The 14446-nt window shown below is 65.5% G+C and overlaps 1 protein-coding gene across 2 annotated transcripts; it reads left to right on the top strand.

Annotated features, from left to right (window-relative positions):
* The first annotated feature begins 3054 nt into the window (after positions 1-3054).
* On the top strand, positions 3055-13186 carry CTSD (cathepsin D). Of its 2 annotated transcripts, XM_031448085.2 has the most exons (10): positions 3055-3223; positions 5314-5473; positions 7372-7495; positions 8049-8167; positions 9447-9673; positions 11366-11488; positions 11871-12015; positions 12101-12199; positions 12281-12468; positions 12622-13186. In XM_031448085.2, the coding sequence occupies exons 1-9, from the start codon at positions 3156-3158 to the stop codon at positions 12446-12448; spliced, it is 1233 nt and encodes a 410-aa protein (XP_031303945.1). In that variant the 5' UTR covers positions 3055-3155; the 3' UTR covers positions 12449-12468; positions 12622-13186. The 2 variants fall into 2 exon arrangements, with proteins under 2 accessions (XP_031303945.1, XP_031303944.1); XM_031448084.2 differs by having other exon boundaries at positions 12281-13186.
* Positions 13187-14446: the final 1260 nt, after the last annotated feature.

Genomic DNA, 14446 nt, shown 5'->3' with positions numbered 1-14446 from the left:
CCAGTCCAGGCCGCCTTGGCCTCCCATCCGGATGGTCACCCCAGCCTCCCAGAGGGTCTCCTGCCTCCAGGGCTCCCACTCCCGTCTCTGCAGGGCAGCCAGAGTGATGCTGTTCAGAGCCTTCCAGCTCATCCCACCCAGGTCCTCTCCATGGATGGACACCCAGGTGACCTGGCAGGACAGCTCCTGACCCCTGACCTTGTCCCTCTTGCCCCCCTGCCTGTGCTCTGCTCAGTTGATTAAATCTGCTCACATGAGGCTTCGATTGCAACACCCCCTTCCTGTCACTTGCTGTCCCTCCTGCCCCAACTTCCCTGATCACGACCTCCTTCCAAAGGCCCGTGTAAGTGACCTGTTTCATTTTGCGTCTGTCTCGCCTGTCTGGAGCATAAGCCCCACCAAGGCAGGGATTCTCCTCTGTTCTCAAGATTTCCCCAGCACCCAGAGCACACCTGGCACACAGTGGGTGCTCCAGTCAGGTGGGACGGACGGACGCTCAGGGTCCCAGAGGCACTGACCCGCGAGGGGCCCCGTGTAGGTCAAGGGAGTGGCTCTCATCCCTGCTCATCCCCCGACTTCCCCGGGCAGACCCTCGCTGTCTGTGCCTGGGCTCTCCCTCCTTGAGCGTCAAGGGTTGGGCTGGACCGTCTCTAAAGCCTGGCCCCCACCCACAAGGAGCCAGAAACTCAGTAGCCACGCTCCGCTCCTCGCTGGGCTTAGGCCTCCAGCACCCCCTCACCTGCCGCGCAGACCTGGGAGCCCCGTTCCCACCAGCCAGGGTTCTGCATGCTACTGGCGGGGGCCCGGCCCAGCCTGGTGCCAGCCTCTGAGTCCCGGCCCACGCACTGCCTACCAGGGAGGGACCCTGAGCTCCTCTCCTGGCAGCCAACCTCGGAGCCCAAGGGGTAGCTCTCCTCCCTTCCCTTCCACCCCAGGCCTCTGCTGGCCTTTGGAAAGACGGGGAAACTGGGCATCTCGGAGAACTGGAGGGGGAAGGGGCAGAGAAGGGAGCCATGGGCTGTGCGCACACTCGGGGCCAGCACCTCCCTCGGGGCAGGGGCCGGGGCCGGGCTCTAGCAACTGTCCCACTCAACCTTCAACACTCCAGGAGGGAGCACTGAGGTCCATGTGGGAAGGGTCTCCCCAAGTGAGTCGGGGGATGAGCAGGGATGAGAGCCACTCCCTTTGACCTACATGGGAGCCCTCGCGGGTCAGTCCCTCAGGGACCCCAAGGGTCCATCCGTCCCACAGGACTGTGGAGCACCCACTGAGTGCCAGGCACGCTCTGGGTGCTGGGGACAGCAGAGTGTCTCTTCTCTGCAGTGAACAGGCAGGCAGCCTCTGCAGGGGGATGGGGGCCTCTCCACCCTTCAGACCACCAGAGGGTCCCTTCTCTGCCGCCCTCAGGGGAAAGCCAAGTCTGTCAGGCTGGCTGGGACCAGCTCTGCACACACCCCACCAGATTGGGCCAGACACAACCGTCAAACTTGGGTCAACTTTCCGGCCCCTCTGACCATCCACACTTCCTCTTGCCTGTACCCTCCAGTGGCCTCACCGGCCTGGTAAATGCTTCTGGGAGGAAGCAGCTGGCACACCCTGAGCATGTGTTTCCTTGCAAGTCTGCCTCTGAGCACCATGGATACACACTGCCATGTCCCCGCTGGGCACCCAGACCGAGTGTGGTGACCATGGGACACCAGCTGGGACCACCTGCCACCACGTGCCACAGTCCAACCCACCTGGGGCCTGGTTGACTTCTCCGAGATACCAGCCTGCTGGGAGGGAGGCGATAACGTCCATTGCAAAGGTCCTGATTCTGGGCCTGCACCCAGGGCACCCTTGGGCCCGAGGAGCTGTGGTCAGACTCTGAGGGCAAGGATTTTTATCTGCTTTACTACTGGCTTTAATCCTCATATTTCAGATCACATCAGGGAGCCCAGTAAATGTTTGTGGACTGGCTGGGCATGGAGGCAGGGCAAGGCAGTGGCCATCAGAATGACAGCATGGTAGCCAGGGTCAGGGCCCTGGTTTATTTGGTGGTTACAGAAAAGATGGGAATTCCAACTCTGCCTGCTGTGAGCCACAGAACCTCACCTTGGCCCCCTTGCCCTTGTGAAGTTTCCTCTGTTCACATCCTGCTCAAATGTCACCTCAGAGAGACCTGCCCCGCAACAGTGGTCACTTCTTGGCACATTTTCCTCTTAGCTTCCTCCTCCACCTTCTCTGAAATGACCTGTCCAAATTCCTCTCCTCTATTAACACCTGGCCCCGCTCTGGCTAGGATGAGGGCAGAGGGATGGATCTGGCCCTCTCCCTGAGCAGCCAGGGATCCTGGCAGGAAGGATGGGTGCGGAGGGCTCACTGTGGCCTCTGCAGTGCCAAGCACTGGCTGGAGCAAGGGACCCCCCTCTCCTACCCCTCTGATGCTGGTAAAAACCTAGCAGGAGAGGCCAGAGCTGAGACATACTTCCTTTTCCCCTTGCAGAGCATCCTTTGAGACCTGGCGCCTGTTGGGGTACGAAGGGACAGAGGAAGGAGAACTCGGGGTGACCCCGGGCAGGGCCAGGCCAGGTGCTGCTGTGGGGCGGGGTGCTGGGGATGGGAGGGTTGCGGACACTTGGAGAGGGAGGATGAAGGTGGCTGGAGCCACCAGAGAGGGTTCCTGGGAGACTCCCTGGGCCATGAAAGAGTGGGAGGGAGGGGGTGCCCAGGCGGGGCGCAGGGACAGGGTGGAGCAGGGGACCCCGGGGACCCGCGCGCCTGGGTCTGGGAAGGAGCCACGGCTCCGGCGGCCTCGCCCGGCTGAGGCGACCGGGGGTCTCCAGGCCCGCTCCCCTTCGGCTCAGACCCGGAGGCTGCCCGGGCCCGCCTTCACAAACAGCCCGGCGCCCCGTCTCCGTGGTTCTCGGCGTCAGGAGCGGGGACGGGCGCGCCCCCGAGCGCCGTGCGCGGGCCCGAGTGGGCGCGTCCGCTCCCGGCCCGGGGTCGCCCCGCCCCGGCCCCGCCCCGGCCCCGCCCCCGCGCCGCCGGCCGCGCCCACGTGACCAGCCCGGGCGCAAACAAGCGGGTCAGCTGACTCAGCTCGACTGCGCCGTCATCCCGGCTATAAGCGCCCGACCTCCTGGGCCCTCAGCTTCGACCCGACCGCCGCCGCCATGCAGCCCTCCGGCCTGCTGCTGCTCGTCCTCGGCCTGCTGGCCGCGCCCGCCGCCGCGCTGGTCAGGTGAGCCCCGTCCCTCCCGCGCCCCGCCGACTCCCGTGCACCCCCGTGCACCCCCGTGCACCCCCGTGCGCCCTGCATGGGATGCCGCTGTGCCGCCCCCGCGGTGTCCTGCAGGGCCCACCCTCGGGCGGGGCTGGGGAACTCTGCAGGTGTGGGGCTCGCTCAGGGCCCCTGCCAGCCCAGAGACCCGTTCTCTCTACCGCTGTGGGAGCCTGGGGGACAGGAGGATGCACGAGGGAGGGTGGCTGTGATTCAGGGCTGACCCAGCCTCCCCAGGACAGATAGGGCGGGGGCCTGCACACGGTGCCCGCAGGTGGGTGGAAGTCGGGAGGCCCAGGTGTAGGCCTCAGAGCTCCCTGAGCTGGGCAAGTCAGTTTTCCTTCTAGGGCTCCCTTTGCCAGCGGTGAACTGGGAGTGGCATCACCTGATTTGTCCCGTGGGATCTTTACACGGGCCCTGGGCCAAGCTGGGAGACCCTCTGGACACCAGGAGGCCCACATGTCCCAGAGACCAGAGGGAGTTAGCCTGAGGGGTCTGGGGGAGGGGCCCCGCTGGCACCAGGCAGTGGGCACCTTCCCCCACTCTGGGGCTGGGGCTCTGTCTCACCAGCAGCAGCTGCCCCAGTGAGGACCATGCCCTCCTCAGGCCTGGGATGGGGGCCACTGTGTCAGGTGAGGCCACTGACCATCAGGCCTGGACCAGGGCTGTGCTCTGCTGTGCCAGCTAGGCTGAGGGTCCCCCCACCCTTCCAGCCTCACAAGGCAGCCTGCTAGCCCAGCAGGGGAGGGATGCGATGCGTGAGCCCACCCCTTCTGCTCCTGCCCCCAACCTTGCACGGGGGCCTTTGTGCCAGGCCTGGGCAGGCATTCTGCCACCTCTGCTGAGGGCCTTTGCCTGTGAGCAGGTGGGTGAGGTCTTGGGGCTGCAGGAGCTGGCTGGGGGCCGAGTGGGACCCAAGCCTTGCCAAAGGGCTGGCTGTGTGGGCTCCTCTGTGGGCTGCGGCCTAGGGGCGAACAGCCCCGTTGGAGCAGGTGTTGGGGAGTAGCTGCAGGCCTGAGCCTGTCCTGGCCCCACCCACGGGCCTTCTCTCAGGGATGGGTGGCAGTGGGGAAGGGCTCCTGGGCCTTCTGGGGGTGGGACAGCTGACCCCAAGCCCCTCACGGCTCCTCCCAGTCCTGTGGGACTGAAGGCTACTGTTCCCTTGGTTCATGGAGGGCGTGCCTCTCCTCCCCCAGGCAAGAACCTCAGCTCTTCCAGCCTATCAGCTCTTAGGCAAGAGTCTCATCTTCCTGGAGCACACCCTTGGCATGCCAGAAAGAGCCAGCTTGACCTTGAACTCCCCAGTCCCCAGGGCTGGGACGGTGTTTCGTCCAGTGGCTCTGTTTGCCCAGGTGGTTCTCCTCTCCTGCCTCCTGGTTGCCTCTCCTGGTTCAGACACCTGGGAGGGGGGCCGAGAAGGACCTCTCACTCTGCCCCCTAAGTGCAGGACCCTGGGCTTCTTGCTGCTGAGCAGACCACCAAGGCCAAGACCACCCAGGCCGGCATGTGTTCTGGAAGGCAGGCTGGAAGCACAGACCCCCAGGGCCCTTGCCCTCCAGGGGCCTGTGTCGTGAGGAGACCATGACTGGGTGCAGTGTGGCCTGGGGCGAGGACTGGAAGGAAGCAGGGTCATGTGAGGGGAACTGGTCAAGGACAGCCTGTCAGAGGGGCTGGAGTGGACGTCCCATCTGATAGCTAGGAGACGGCCACGTGGGAGGCCAGACCGGGAAATGGAGACCATCTCAGGGTGGGATCTGGGTGGAGAGTGGCAGATTCAGCCAGAGAGTCAGGGGAATAGGACTCCTCGGAGGGCTTTGAGCAGGTGTGACAGGTGACCACCGACTCCCCAGCAGCCCCACTGGTCACTGTCCTGAAAGAGACCAGAGTGGGGAGAGGAGACCGGCGAGAGTGTGGTGTTGGAGACGTTGGACCCGCTGGTGACTGCAAAGGGGGAGGAGCAGGCGTGCTAGGCCTCCATTTTGATGGGGGATGCAGCAGCCCCCGCGTGGAGGCCAGCCAGCCCTAACGTGCCCCAACCCCTCCCTTGACAGAATCCCGCTGCACAAATTCACATCCATCCGCCGGACCTTGTCGGAGATGGGAGGCCCCGTGGAAGACCTGATCGCCAAGGGCCCCATTTCCAAGTACACCCAGGGGCCGCCTGCTATGACCCAGGGGCCCATTCCCGAGCTTCTCAAGAACTATATGGATGTGAGTTGGGCGGGGGGCGGTCAGCTTGGGGCTGGGGGCCAGGCTGGCTGCAGAAACTGCTACAGACAGGAGCTGCTCTCACAGAAACTTCTGCGTGAGCCAGCGTGGATTTTGGGGAAACACTTGTTCTCAGCCACTGGTGGTTTGGGGTGCCTCACTTGTGCGCTGTAGGGGAGGGGCTTCCACTCAGCCACGCCCCTTCCTGTGGGATTCCCGCCCCCTAGAGATTGAGGGCTCTGACCCTCTGTGTCCTGCCCAGCTCTGGGCTCCCCTGCTCTTGGTCCTAGTCCTCTGGGGACTCCGAGGGTTGGTTGGGGTGGCTTTGGTACCCCCGTGACATCTCCCCCACGGGCCACCAGCTGTCAGCTCATAGCTGGGTGGGCGTCTTCATCCTGATGGCCAGGCTCTGGGGGGTGGGAGACAGCTTCACCCTCTACAGATGAGGGAGCTGGGCGGGGTGGGGAGGAGCCCAAAGTCAGGCCCAGGCCGGCCGGAGGAGCTGTGGGGCGGGGGTCTAGGGGGCTTTGAGCTTCGGTCACCTGGGCCGGCCTGCCTGCCTAGGGGGAGCCGACAGCTCCGGAGCTTCTGGGTTCTTGCCCGTCTGGCTCAAAGGCCCGGGGCCTCCCGGGACCCGCTCCCTGCCCCGCCCTCCTCCTCTCACCACGCCCACTGCTTGTGGAGGGGACACGGTGGCGCAGTCCGGAGGCCACACAGCAGCTGGGGCAGGTCGTCCTGGCCCCAGCTCTGGTGACAGGCTCTGGGCCCCAGCCTGGTACCTCTGGGGCTGCCCGGTGACATCCTCATTGTGTTCCCCGCCCCCCGAGTCTTGGGGAGTCAGCTGCCATCCAGCCTGTGGTCCGCCTAAGTTTGGGACCGGTGGCCGTGCCCTCTGTCCTGCCTGGCTGGAGCCCCAGCCGTGCCAGGAAGCTGTGGCCTCACAGGCATGCGATCAGGCTGGAGGAGGGGGGCCGTCTACCTGGGGCCTGACCGACCAGGCTCCGATCCCCCCGCAGGCATGGAGTTTTGCTGAGTCATCCCCTCTCCCCCTTCCCGAATCTGGACACTTCTGTTGGGTCATGAGTCAGCGGCCACGGGTGCTCCCTGGAGCCAAGTGGCCGGAGTGAGACGCCTGGAGGGACTGGAGCTGGAACCCTGGCCTCGCTGAAGGCCCCACCTCCCTCCCCGCGGTGGGAGTGCCCAGGCAGGCAGGGCCAAAATGAACGCCCACCCGTATTCTGACCTATGAGAGGACCAGAGACAGGGTTTCCCTTGGAGGCTCAGAGGGCGCGTGCCCCCTGCCTGCTCACCTGCACCCTGGGTCAGTACCCGGGCTTCCCCCAGGCTGCCTCTGTTCCCCCATGGATGGGAAAACTGAGGTTCAGTCCCGCGCAGGGAAGGCAGCGTGGCCAGTGGTGGGAGACTCAGTCTCCAGCCTGGACCTTCTCCCCTTGGCCACCCGGGCTTCTCTGCCTGGGGGTCCTCCAGGCTTGGCCCTGTGGGGCAGGGGCCTGTGGGATCTGAGGCCCCAGAGTCAGGCCCCGACTCGGCCCCCGTGCTGGGGAGGAGGTCTCCCCCTCCAAGGCCCTGGACCCCTGAGCACAGGCCGATCTTCCAGGCAGGCACTTGGACAGACAGGCAGTTGGACGCTGTCTCGGCCACTGGTTTTATCTTTCAAATGAGATGGTTCTTTCCCCAGACTCACTCTGGTCAGGCAGAGACCTTGGAAGCCAAAGTGTCCACGGGCACCAGGACCAAGGGCTTGGGAGGGGTAGGTGGGGGTGGACAGCCAAGGCAGTAGGTCTGACCCTGGGCCCCTCCTCTGGCGTGGGCCTTCTCTCAGCCCCATGGGGAGGTGGGGCACCCCAGCCGCAGCCCTGACAGGCCCCGCCTGCCCCCAGGCCCAGTACTATGGGGAGATTGGCATCGGGACGCCCCCGCAGTGCTTCACCGTGGTCTTTGACACTGGCTCCTCCAACCTGTGGGTCCCCTCCATCCACTGCAAACTGCTAGACCTCGCCTGCTGTAAGTCCTGCCCGACGCCTCTCCCATCGAGACGCGGGGAGACCAAGGGCCGGGCCCAGCCCAGCCCCTATCGGCTATAGACTCGGAGGATGGGCTCTGGGCCCACTGCCCGGCCTCACCCATCTCTGCCAGTCCTGGGGTGCCGCTGTGGGCCAGGCTGCTGGGGTGCCAGGGCAGAGGGCAGCCCCGGACCTTCATTGGTCCTGCACCAGCACCTCTGGGCAGGATGCTATTCCTGTCTCGGCTGCACCAGACAGGTGGCCCCTCTGCCCTGTCCTGCCCAGGGCTCCCCACCTCTGGATGAACCTGTTCCCGCAGCCTTGCTCCCATCTGGGCTGGGACCGGGCTGGCCAAGGATGGTGTAAGCTGTGGGCTGCGCCGCCCACTGGGCTGAGGCCGAGGGTGGGGGCCACTGGCACATCCTGCCCTGGGAGGGCGGCTTGGGGACAGGCTCCATGGCAGGCAGCTGGGGGCCCGCACAAGGCGGTCCAGGCCTCCCAGTGGAGGTCGGGGCTGGCGGGTAGCAGGCTGATGGGCTCCCTGGCGGGCGCAGGGATCCACCACAAATACAACAGTGGCAAGTCCAGCACGTACGTGAAGAATGGCACCACGTTCGACATCCACTACGGCTCCGGCAGCCTCTCCGGGTACCTGAGCCAGGACACCGTGTCGGTGAGGGGCCTGTGGGGGTGGGGCTGTGCCTGCTCCGGGGGTGGGGGGGTGCTCTGGGCCTGGAGGTGGGAGGGAGCTTGACGTGCTTGGCAGTGCGAGGAGGGGAGGGGACAGGACAGGACAGGACGGGGCGGACGGGGTCCCGTCGGGGAAAGGGGGCGGGGGGACACGGGGCGTAGTGACTCAGGCACAGGTGGGGCACTGGGGGTGGTCTGGGACCAGGACCTGGTGAGCGACTGAGCAGAGGAGTGGGGGAAGGTCGGGTTCCACTCCAGTGTGTTGGGTTTAAGGTGCCAGTTTGGGGCTCGGGGTCTGGCGTGTTCAGGGTCCGGCTGCGGGGGACGTTTGGGAAGGACTGGAGCCGCTGGCAGGGAGCGCCTTCAGAGGACACTGGGGAGGGCTGCGGGGCTGAGCCTGCAGGACGCGGCCTCCTCCCCTGAAGAGGGGCGAGCGGGTCCTCCTCACACCTCTGCACAGGCTCTTGGGTGGAGCTGCAGGTGCCAAGCCACAGCACGGGCCCAAACTGCAAGTTGGGGGGGGGGGTGGGAGGCAAAGCAGAAAACAGTGCCCCCCTCCCCAGGTGGGGCAGGGAGGTTGCAGGCCTGGGGGTCCAGGAGGGAGGGCCCTTCCTCCAGCGGCCCGTTCCTGACAATCTTGGCGGGTCAGGGGCTCTGAGGCTCCCTGCGGGCCGTCAGCCTTCTCCTCCATACCTGCTTGTCCAGGTTTATCTGCGGGGCTCTCGGCCAGTTTCTCTCTGGGCTGACAGGATGTCCCCAGCGTCCCCCCTCCTCCCAGCGTCAGCCCCAAACGGCCGTCCCTCCCCACATCCTGCTCCGCTTCATTATCTTTGCGGCCTGTGCTCCTCACTGCGGGGTGAGGGGAGCATGGCCTGGGGTCTGCTGAGCAGGGTCGGGTCACAGGGTTCCCTGTCTCCCAGGTTGGGCCGAAGGGCAGGAGCAGGCCAGGGTGCGGAGGGCCCGAGCCCAGCAAGGAGCCCCCCCTCCATGCCTGTGGCATCTCTGTGGTTGAAACAGTCCTGGCGGAGTGTGGGCCCCACACTGCCATCCCCCACATCCCCAGCACTGTCTGGCTAGGGTCCCCAGCTCTTTCTTCTGGGCCCCCTGCCCATCTTGAGTCCCCATGTGTCAGGTGCTGGGCCACAGCGGAGTGGGTTTTGTAGCCCTAGCTGCCTGTGCAGGGGTGGGAGGTGGTGGCCCGCCTGGGGCCCAGCGTCGGGCTTGGCGGTCCACGTGGCCCGCTGACCCCCCGTGGCCCTCAGGTGCCCTGTAATTCGGCGGTGGCGACCCTGGGTGGCGTCAAGGTGGAGAGGCAGACGTTCGGGGAGGCCATCAAGCAGCCAGGCATCACCTTCATCGCAGCCAAGTTCGACGGCATCCTGGGCATGGCCTACCCCCGCATCTCCGTGAACAACGTGCTGCCCGTCTTCGATAACCTGATGCAGCAGAAGCTGGTGGACAAGAACATCTTCTCCTTCTACCTAAACAGGTGGGGGGGTCCCACCTTCCCGGTGCTCCCTGCTGGCCATCGGGCCACCGCTCCTCACCTCTGACTGCAGGAGGGGTTGGCGCCCTTTTACAGATGGACAAACAGCCCCTACAGAAGGCTGTGTCTCAGTGGGGTCTCCCAGCGGGAGGTGCTGGGGACTTGGGTCCCGCTGGCCCAGGGGGCTTGTCAGGGCCCCTCGCGAGTCAGTCCACCAGATGTTCCCAGGCCTGTTGATGGGCAGACGTGGCCCTGGCCCCTGGGTCTCTTCCAGCTGAGAGGGGACAAGGCCACAAGCCTTGATCTGTGATAGGTCTGTGGGCAAAGGGGCTGGGCTTTTCCCATGGGAAGTGACCCGGGGGGTGTGGGCTTCAGGCGGGGTGGGCACGGGGTGGTGCTGCATGGGCCCCCACCCCGCAGGTGCTGCTGCCCTGCAGGAGCTATGCCTTGTGCCCTTCCTGCCTGGGAGGGGGGTCCTTGGAAAGGAGTCTCACTCCTCTAGTCTCCGGCCATTTCTCAGGACAGTGCCATGGGTCCTGAAAGGAAGCCCCAGACAGGAGGAGTGATGCAGTGTCAGGAGGGTGGGCCAGGGCAGGGTGTGAGCCGGGTGGCCCGCTGTCCCTTGCTGCTCCTAGTCACCGTGCCTGCACGACCCCCTCCAGGGCCCACTGGGTGCTCGGGGTCTGACCAGCCCAGGGTCCCCTCCCCTCTGGCTCAGCCCCCGCCCTCGGCCTAGCCCTCTGCCTGGATGCTGCCCCCTGCCCCTTGCCCGGTCAGTGGCCAACACGCAGCAGTTGCTCAGGGCAGAGCCCCCCACTAGATGCTGGGGTGGAGGTGAACAGGTCGGGCCGTTGCCCCGTGAGGGGCAGAGGATTCAGGAGGTGGACGGGGGATAGGTGTCCAAGCACTGGGACTCCCCGGGTGATGGCAGGAAGTGGGGGTGGGGTCGGGAGATGGAGGCCCCCAAGGGCAGGGCTGAGTGTGGGGTGAGGAGGGGGACAGGAGGTGTGGTGTGCTTTGCACATGTGGGTTTTGGAGGTGATGGGAGGTGGAGGCCATTGTGGTGGCCAGAGGATAAGGCTCGCTAGGTGCTTCTGAGGTCCATGGACAGCCCGGGGGACGGTGCTTAGCTCAAAATGCAAGCGTGAATAACAGTAGAGGCGAGGAGAGTCATCCAGCAGCTCAGGCTGGGGGTAGAGAAGCTGAGATCCGGAAGGGGAGTGAATCATGCAGCGCCTGGGTGGAGAGCCTTCCCTGGAGCAGCAAGTGCAAAGGGCCTGGGGCAAGAACAGCTGGCTCAGCTTCTCTCAGGGCTGCTCGACACCTCCTCCTGGAAGCCCTTAGATTTTCTTCCAGGCAGATGAGGTCTCCCCTCCTGAGCTCTGAGCCTTCACTTCCCGACCTGCCCACTGGCCCGACCCTGGCCATTCTCAGCTGACAGGGCAGGAGCCCTTACAGCCCCAGCAGGATCTTGCGGGGCTGTGAGATCAGAGCCTCTCCCTCAGGGGACAAGGAGGTGCCATCCCTTCTTCTGCCCCTTCTGGGTCTTTCTACTCCTGCGCTCTGAGAGGCCTTCCGAGATTGCCTCAGCCCTTCTGACTTGGCCCCGCCCTGTTCCCGTCCCACCCAGTCCTCAGGCTGGACCTGTGGTCCCAGAGTGGGCAGGGCAGCCGACTCCCTTGCCTCTCCCCTTAGGGACCCAAGTGCACAGCCCGGGGGCGAGCTGATGCTGGGGGGCACTGACTCCAAGTACTATAAAGGCCCACTGACCTACCACAATGTCACCCGCATGGCCTACTGGCAGGTCCACATGGAGCAGTGAGTACTTGGCAGGGACCCCTCACTGGTCCTGCAGGGGGTGTGGCTTGTGGGGGCCCCTCCCCCAGCCTCCCCCTCCTTAGGGCCTTGGGGGAGGAGGGGGGCTGGGCAGGATGGACCCTGGCCCCTGTGTCCCACTGGCCCTAGGTGCCTCTTGCTAAGCTCTTGGCCCCTGGGCTCCGGCCAGTGTCCTCTCCTCCTCATGGCTACTTGGGTGGCTGTTAACCTGTTCTTGCCTGTAGAGCCCTTCCCCTTCCATCCCACGCAGCTCTGCTCATGGCCAAGTCCTGCTGCAGTGGGAGCAGGATGGGGGCTCCAGATGGCCCTGGGAGGTGGCTCACCCCGAGCCCAGGCTGGGGGACTCACACCCCTTCCCCTGCAGGGTGGACGTGGGCACCAGCCTGACTCTGTGTAAGGGGGGCTGTGAGGCCATTGTGGACACGGGCACTTCCCTCATCGTGGGCCCCGTGGAAGAGGTGCGCGAGCTGCAGAAGGCCATCGGGGCCGTGCCGCTGATCCAGGGCGAGGTGAGCGGGCTGGCGGGGCGGGTGGGGCAGACGGGTGCCCCAGGCCGCTGTGCCCCGCATCCATGCTGTTCTCTTCCTCCTTCAGTACATGATCCCCTGCGAGAAGGTGTCCAGCCTGCCCGAGGTCACTCTGAAGCTGGGGGGGAGAGGCTACAAGCTGTCCTCGGAGGACTACACACTCAAGGTGAGTGGGAGAGGGCGGGCAGGGCACCGGCCCGGACCTCTGAGGCCAGCGGCCTGGGTGGTGACCGGCATGGCCGTCCAGGTGTCGCAGGCTGGGAAGACCATCTGTCTGAGCGGCTTCATGGGCATGGACATTCCCCCGCCCGGTGGGCCCCTCTGGATCCTGGGCGACGTCTTCATCGGCCGCTACTACGCCGTGTTCGACCGGGACCAGAACCGGGTGGGCCTGGCTGAGGCCGCCAGGCTCTAGCTGGGCACCCCGCTGGCAGAGTGAGGAGGAGAGAATGCAGGGGGGGGAGGCCACACCCCCACCTCCCGGCCACCCCGCCCCCCACACTCAGCTCACACTCACACTCACACTCACACTGGAGGCCACCGGCCTGTCGGGCTCACTATTCTGTGGTTTTCCCCTCCCTGGTTCAGAAACGCCGCCTGCTTGTCTGTCTGTCTGTCTGACGGAAGGACGGGCCCAGGGAAGAGACTCTGGGCAGCTCCAGGGCACAGACTCCTTTCTCTAGCTCGGAAGACCCCGTCCCCCGGGCAGTGGCCAGCTGTGTGTCGGAGGACGCCTGCCCCGCCGAGTTCTCTCCCCAGCCTGTGCCTTGGGGTCCTGGCTGCCTGGACGGTGCCCTGGGCAGAGCCCCGCCCTGAGCCGGGCTGTGCACTTAGCTCCTCCTCCGTCCAGCTTGGGGCCTGGCACTTGGCGTCGCCGCCCCCACCTGTCCATTTGTCCTGGACCTGGTGAGGAAGGGGCTGGCTGAGGCCCGCAGAAGAGCTGGCAGGGGTGGCAGGGGACAAAAGCCAGTCTTGTGAGGCCTGTGGTGAGGCTACTGGGGCCATCCTGGAGGCATTCAGGGCCTCACGGGCCAAGGTGTGGGACAGGAGGGAAGGGGCAGAGGGTTGGGAAAGCCTTCCCTGCGGCTGCCCCCTCTTGAATGGCCGGGAGCCAGAGTTGGCATGGAAAAAATAAAACTGGCCTCCTCCCGTGTGTGGGCGTGTCTTGTGCTCCTTGGGGAGGGTGGTTCTGAATCAGGAGGTGGGGACAGAGTTGTCGCGGTTGGTGCCCTGCTGCCGGTTCAGAGGACTGGCCCAGCCAGCCTAGGGGGCGCGCCTGGGAGAGCCCCAGCCAGGCTCACCGGCCAGGCCCCCTGCTCCGCGCACAGGCCCCCAGGGCTTTGACTCTGCCCGGCCCTGTGGCCACTGGCGGGGTCTGGCCCCTTCGGGGGCCTGGACCAGCGGCCATCAGGACGTGACCGTGGCTGGAGGCTGCAGGGTGGGGCCTGGCACAGGGCTTCTCGAGTGAGTATCTGCACTGAGGCACGATTTTCAGGCCCAGGCGACTGCCTTCCATGCTTTCTTGGAGAATGTTCCACGAGCAGCGGGGTCTGCAGTGTTCCCTGATCCCCCCGGGGCTCCATCCAGCTGGTGGGGCACACCTGAGCGGGGCCTAGGAAAGGGTTGACGGCCCCGGGGTGGCTTGCCCCCGGTCTGGGCCTCCCTGTCAGCCCTTGGAGGCAGTGTCTCCACGGCTCGGCAAGCTGTGTCAGTGCTAGAGCAGGCCTGCCTGGGGTTCAGGGCTCGCAGGGTCCAGGGATCTGAGTTAGGAATCCTCTCAGGCTAGTCACCTCCCGGCTGGTCTGGCCTGTTTGGCTTCAGGGGAAGTGGGGGGGCGGGGTCAGAAGCTGCACAGCCAGGAGGGTTTGAGGGGTGAGTAGGAGTTTGCGAACCCTTGATGGGGCAGGGGTAAAATTTTCAGGGATGGGTAGCTCTGGAGTCCTGCTTGAAGCCCGCCCCCTGCAGGTGTAGGGCCGTGGCCAGGGCCACGTTTGGTCATCATCCTGGTGCCTTCTCGCCCTGCAGGGTTAAGGCTGTCGTCAGCCTGGCCTCGGGGGTCCAGAGGACTGCACCCCAGAGCTGAGCCCTAGCGGACACTTACTCTGAAAGGCGTTTACCCAGAATCGCAAGGAGGATCAATAGCACGTTCCCAGTGTTCTCTGCACCTGAAATCCGAGCTGGAAGCAGGCAAAGCTCTGCAGGGCTGCAGAGCTTCTGGGGAGACTGTCATCAAGGCTGGTGCACTGAGGGGCCTGTGGGACAGAGCCGCCAGGAAGGAGGCAGCCCTTCCCTCTCCCGGCCTGCCCGCTGACTGTCCTGGGCTCTGCCTCCGCTCTCTGTCCCCCTCAGTCTCCCACCGCCCACAGCCAGCCAGGGCTCGCCAGCTCACAGGCCCCCTGCTCCACTCGGCCCG

The sequence above is a fragment of the Camelus dromedarius genome, chromosome 12 (genome assembly GCF_036321535.1).
Source record: "Camelus dromedarius isolate mCamDro1 chromosome 12, mCamDro1.pat, whole genome shotgun sequence".
Classification (NCBI taxonomy): domain Eukaryota; kingdom Metazoa; phylum Chordata; class Mammalia; order Artiodactyla; family Camelidae; genus Camelus; species Camelus dromedarius.
The sequence above is the reverse complement of the archived record's forward strand: the minus strand, read 5'-3'. Positions and strand labels throughout refer to the sequence as shown.

Bases quoted from the DNA above. Each gene is read 5' to 3' on its own strand.
- CTSD (XM_031448085.2), top strand. From the start codon at position 3,156: ATGCAGCCCTCCGGCCTGCTGCTGCTCGTCCTCGGCCTGCTGGCCGCG. The intron at 9,674-11,365 runs GTGGGGGGGTCC...CTCTCCCCTTAG, and splicing joins TTCTCCTTCTACCTAAACAG to GGACCCAAGTGCACAGCCCG. The intron at 11,489-11,870 runs GTGAGTACTTGG...CTTCCCCTGCAG, and splicing joins TGGCAGGTCCACATGGAGCA to GGTGGACGTGGGCACCAGCC.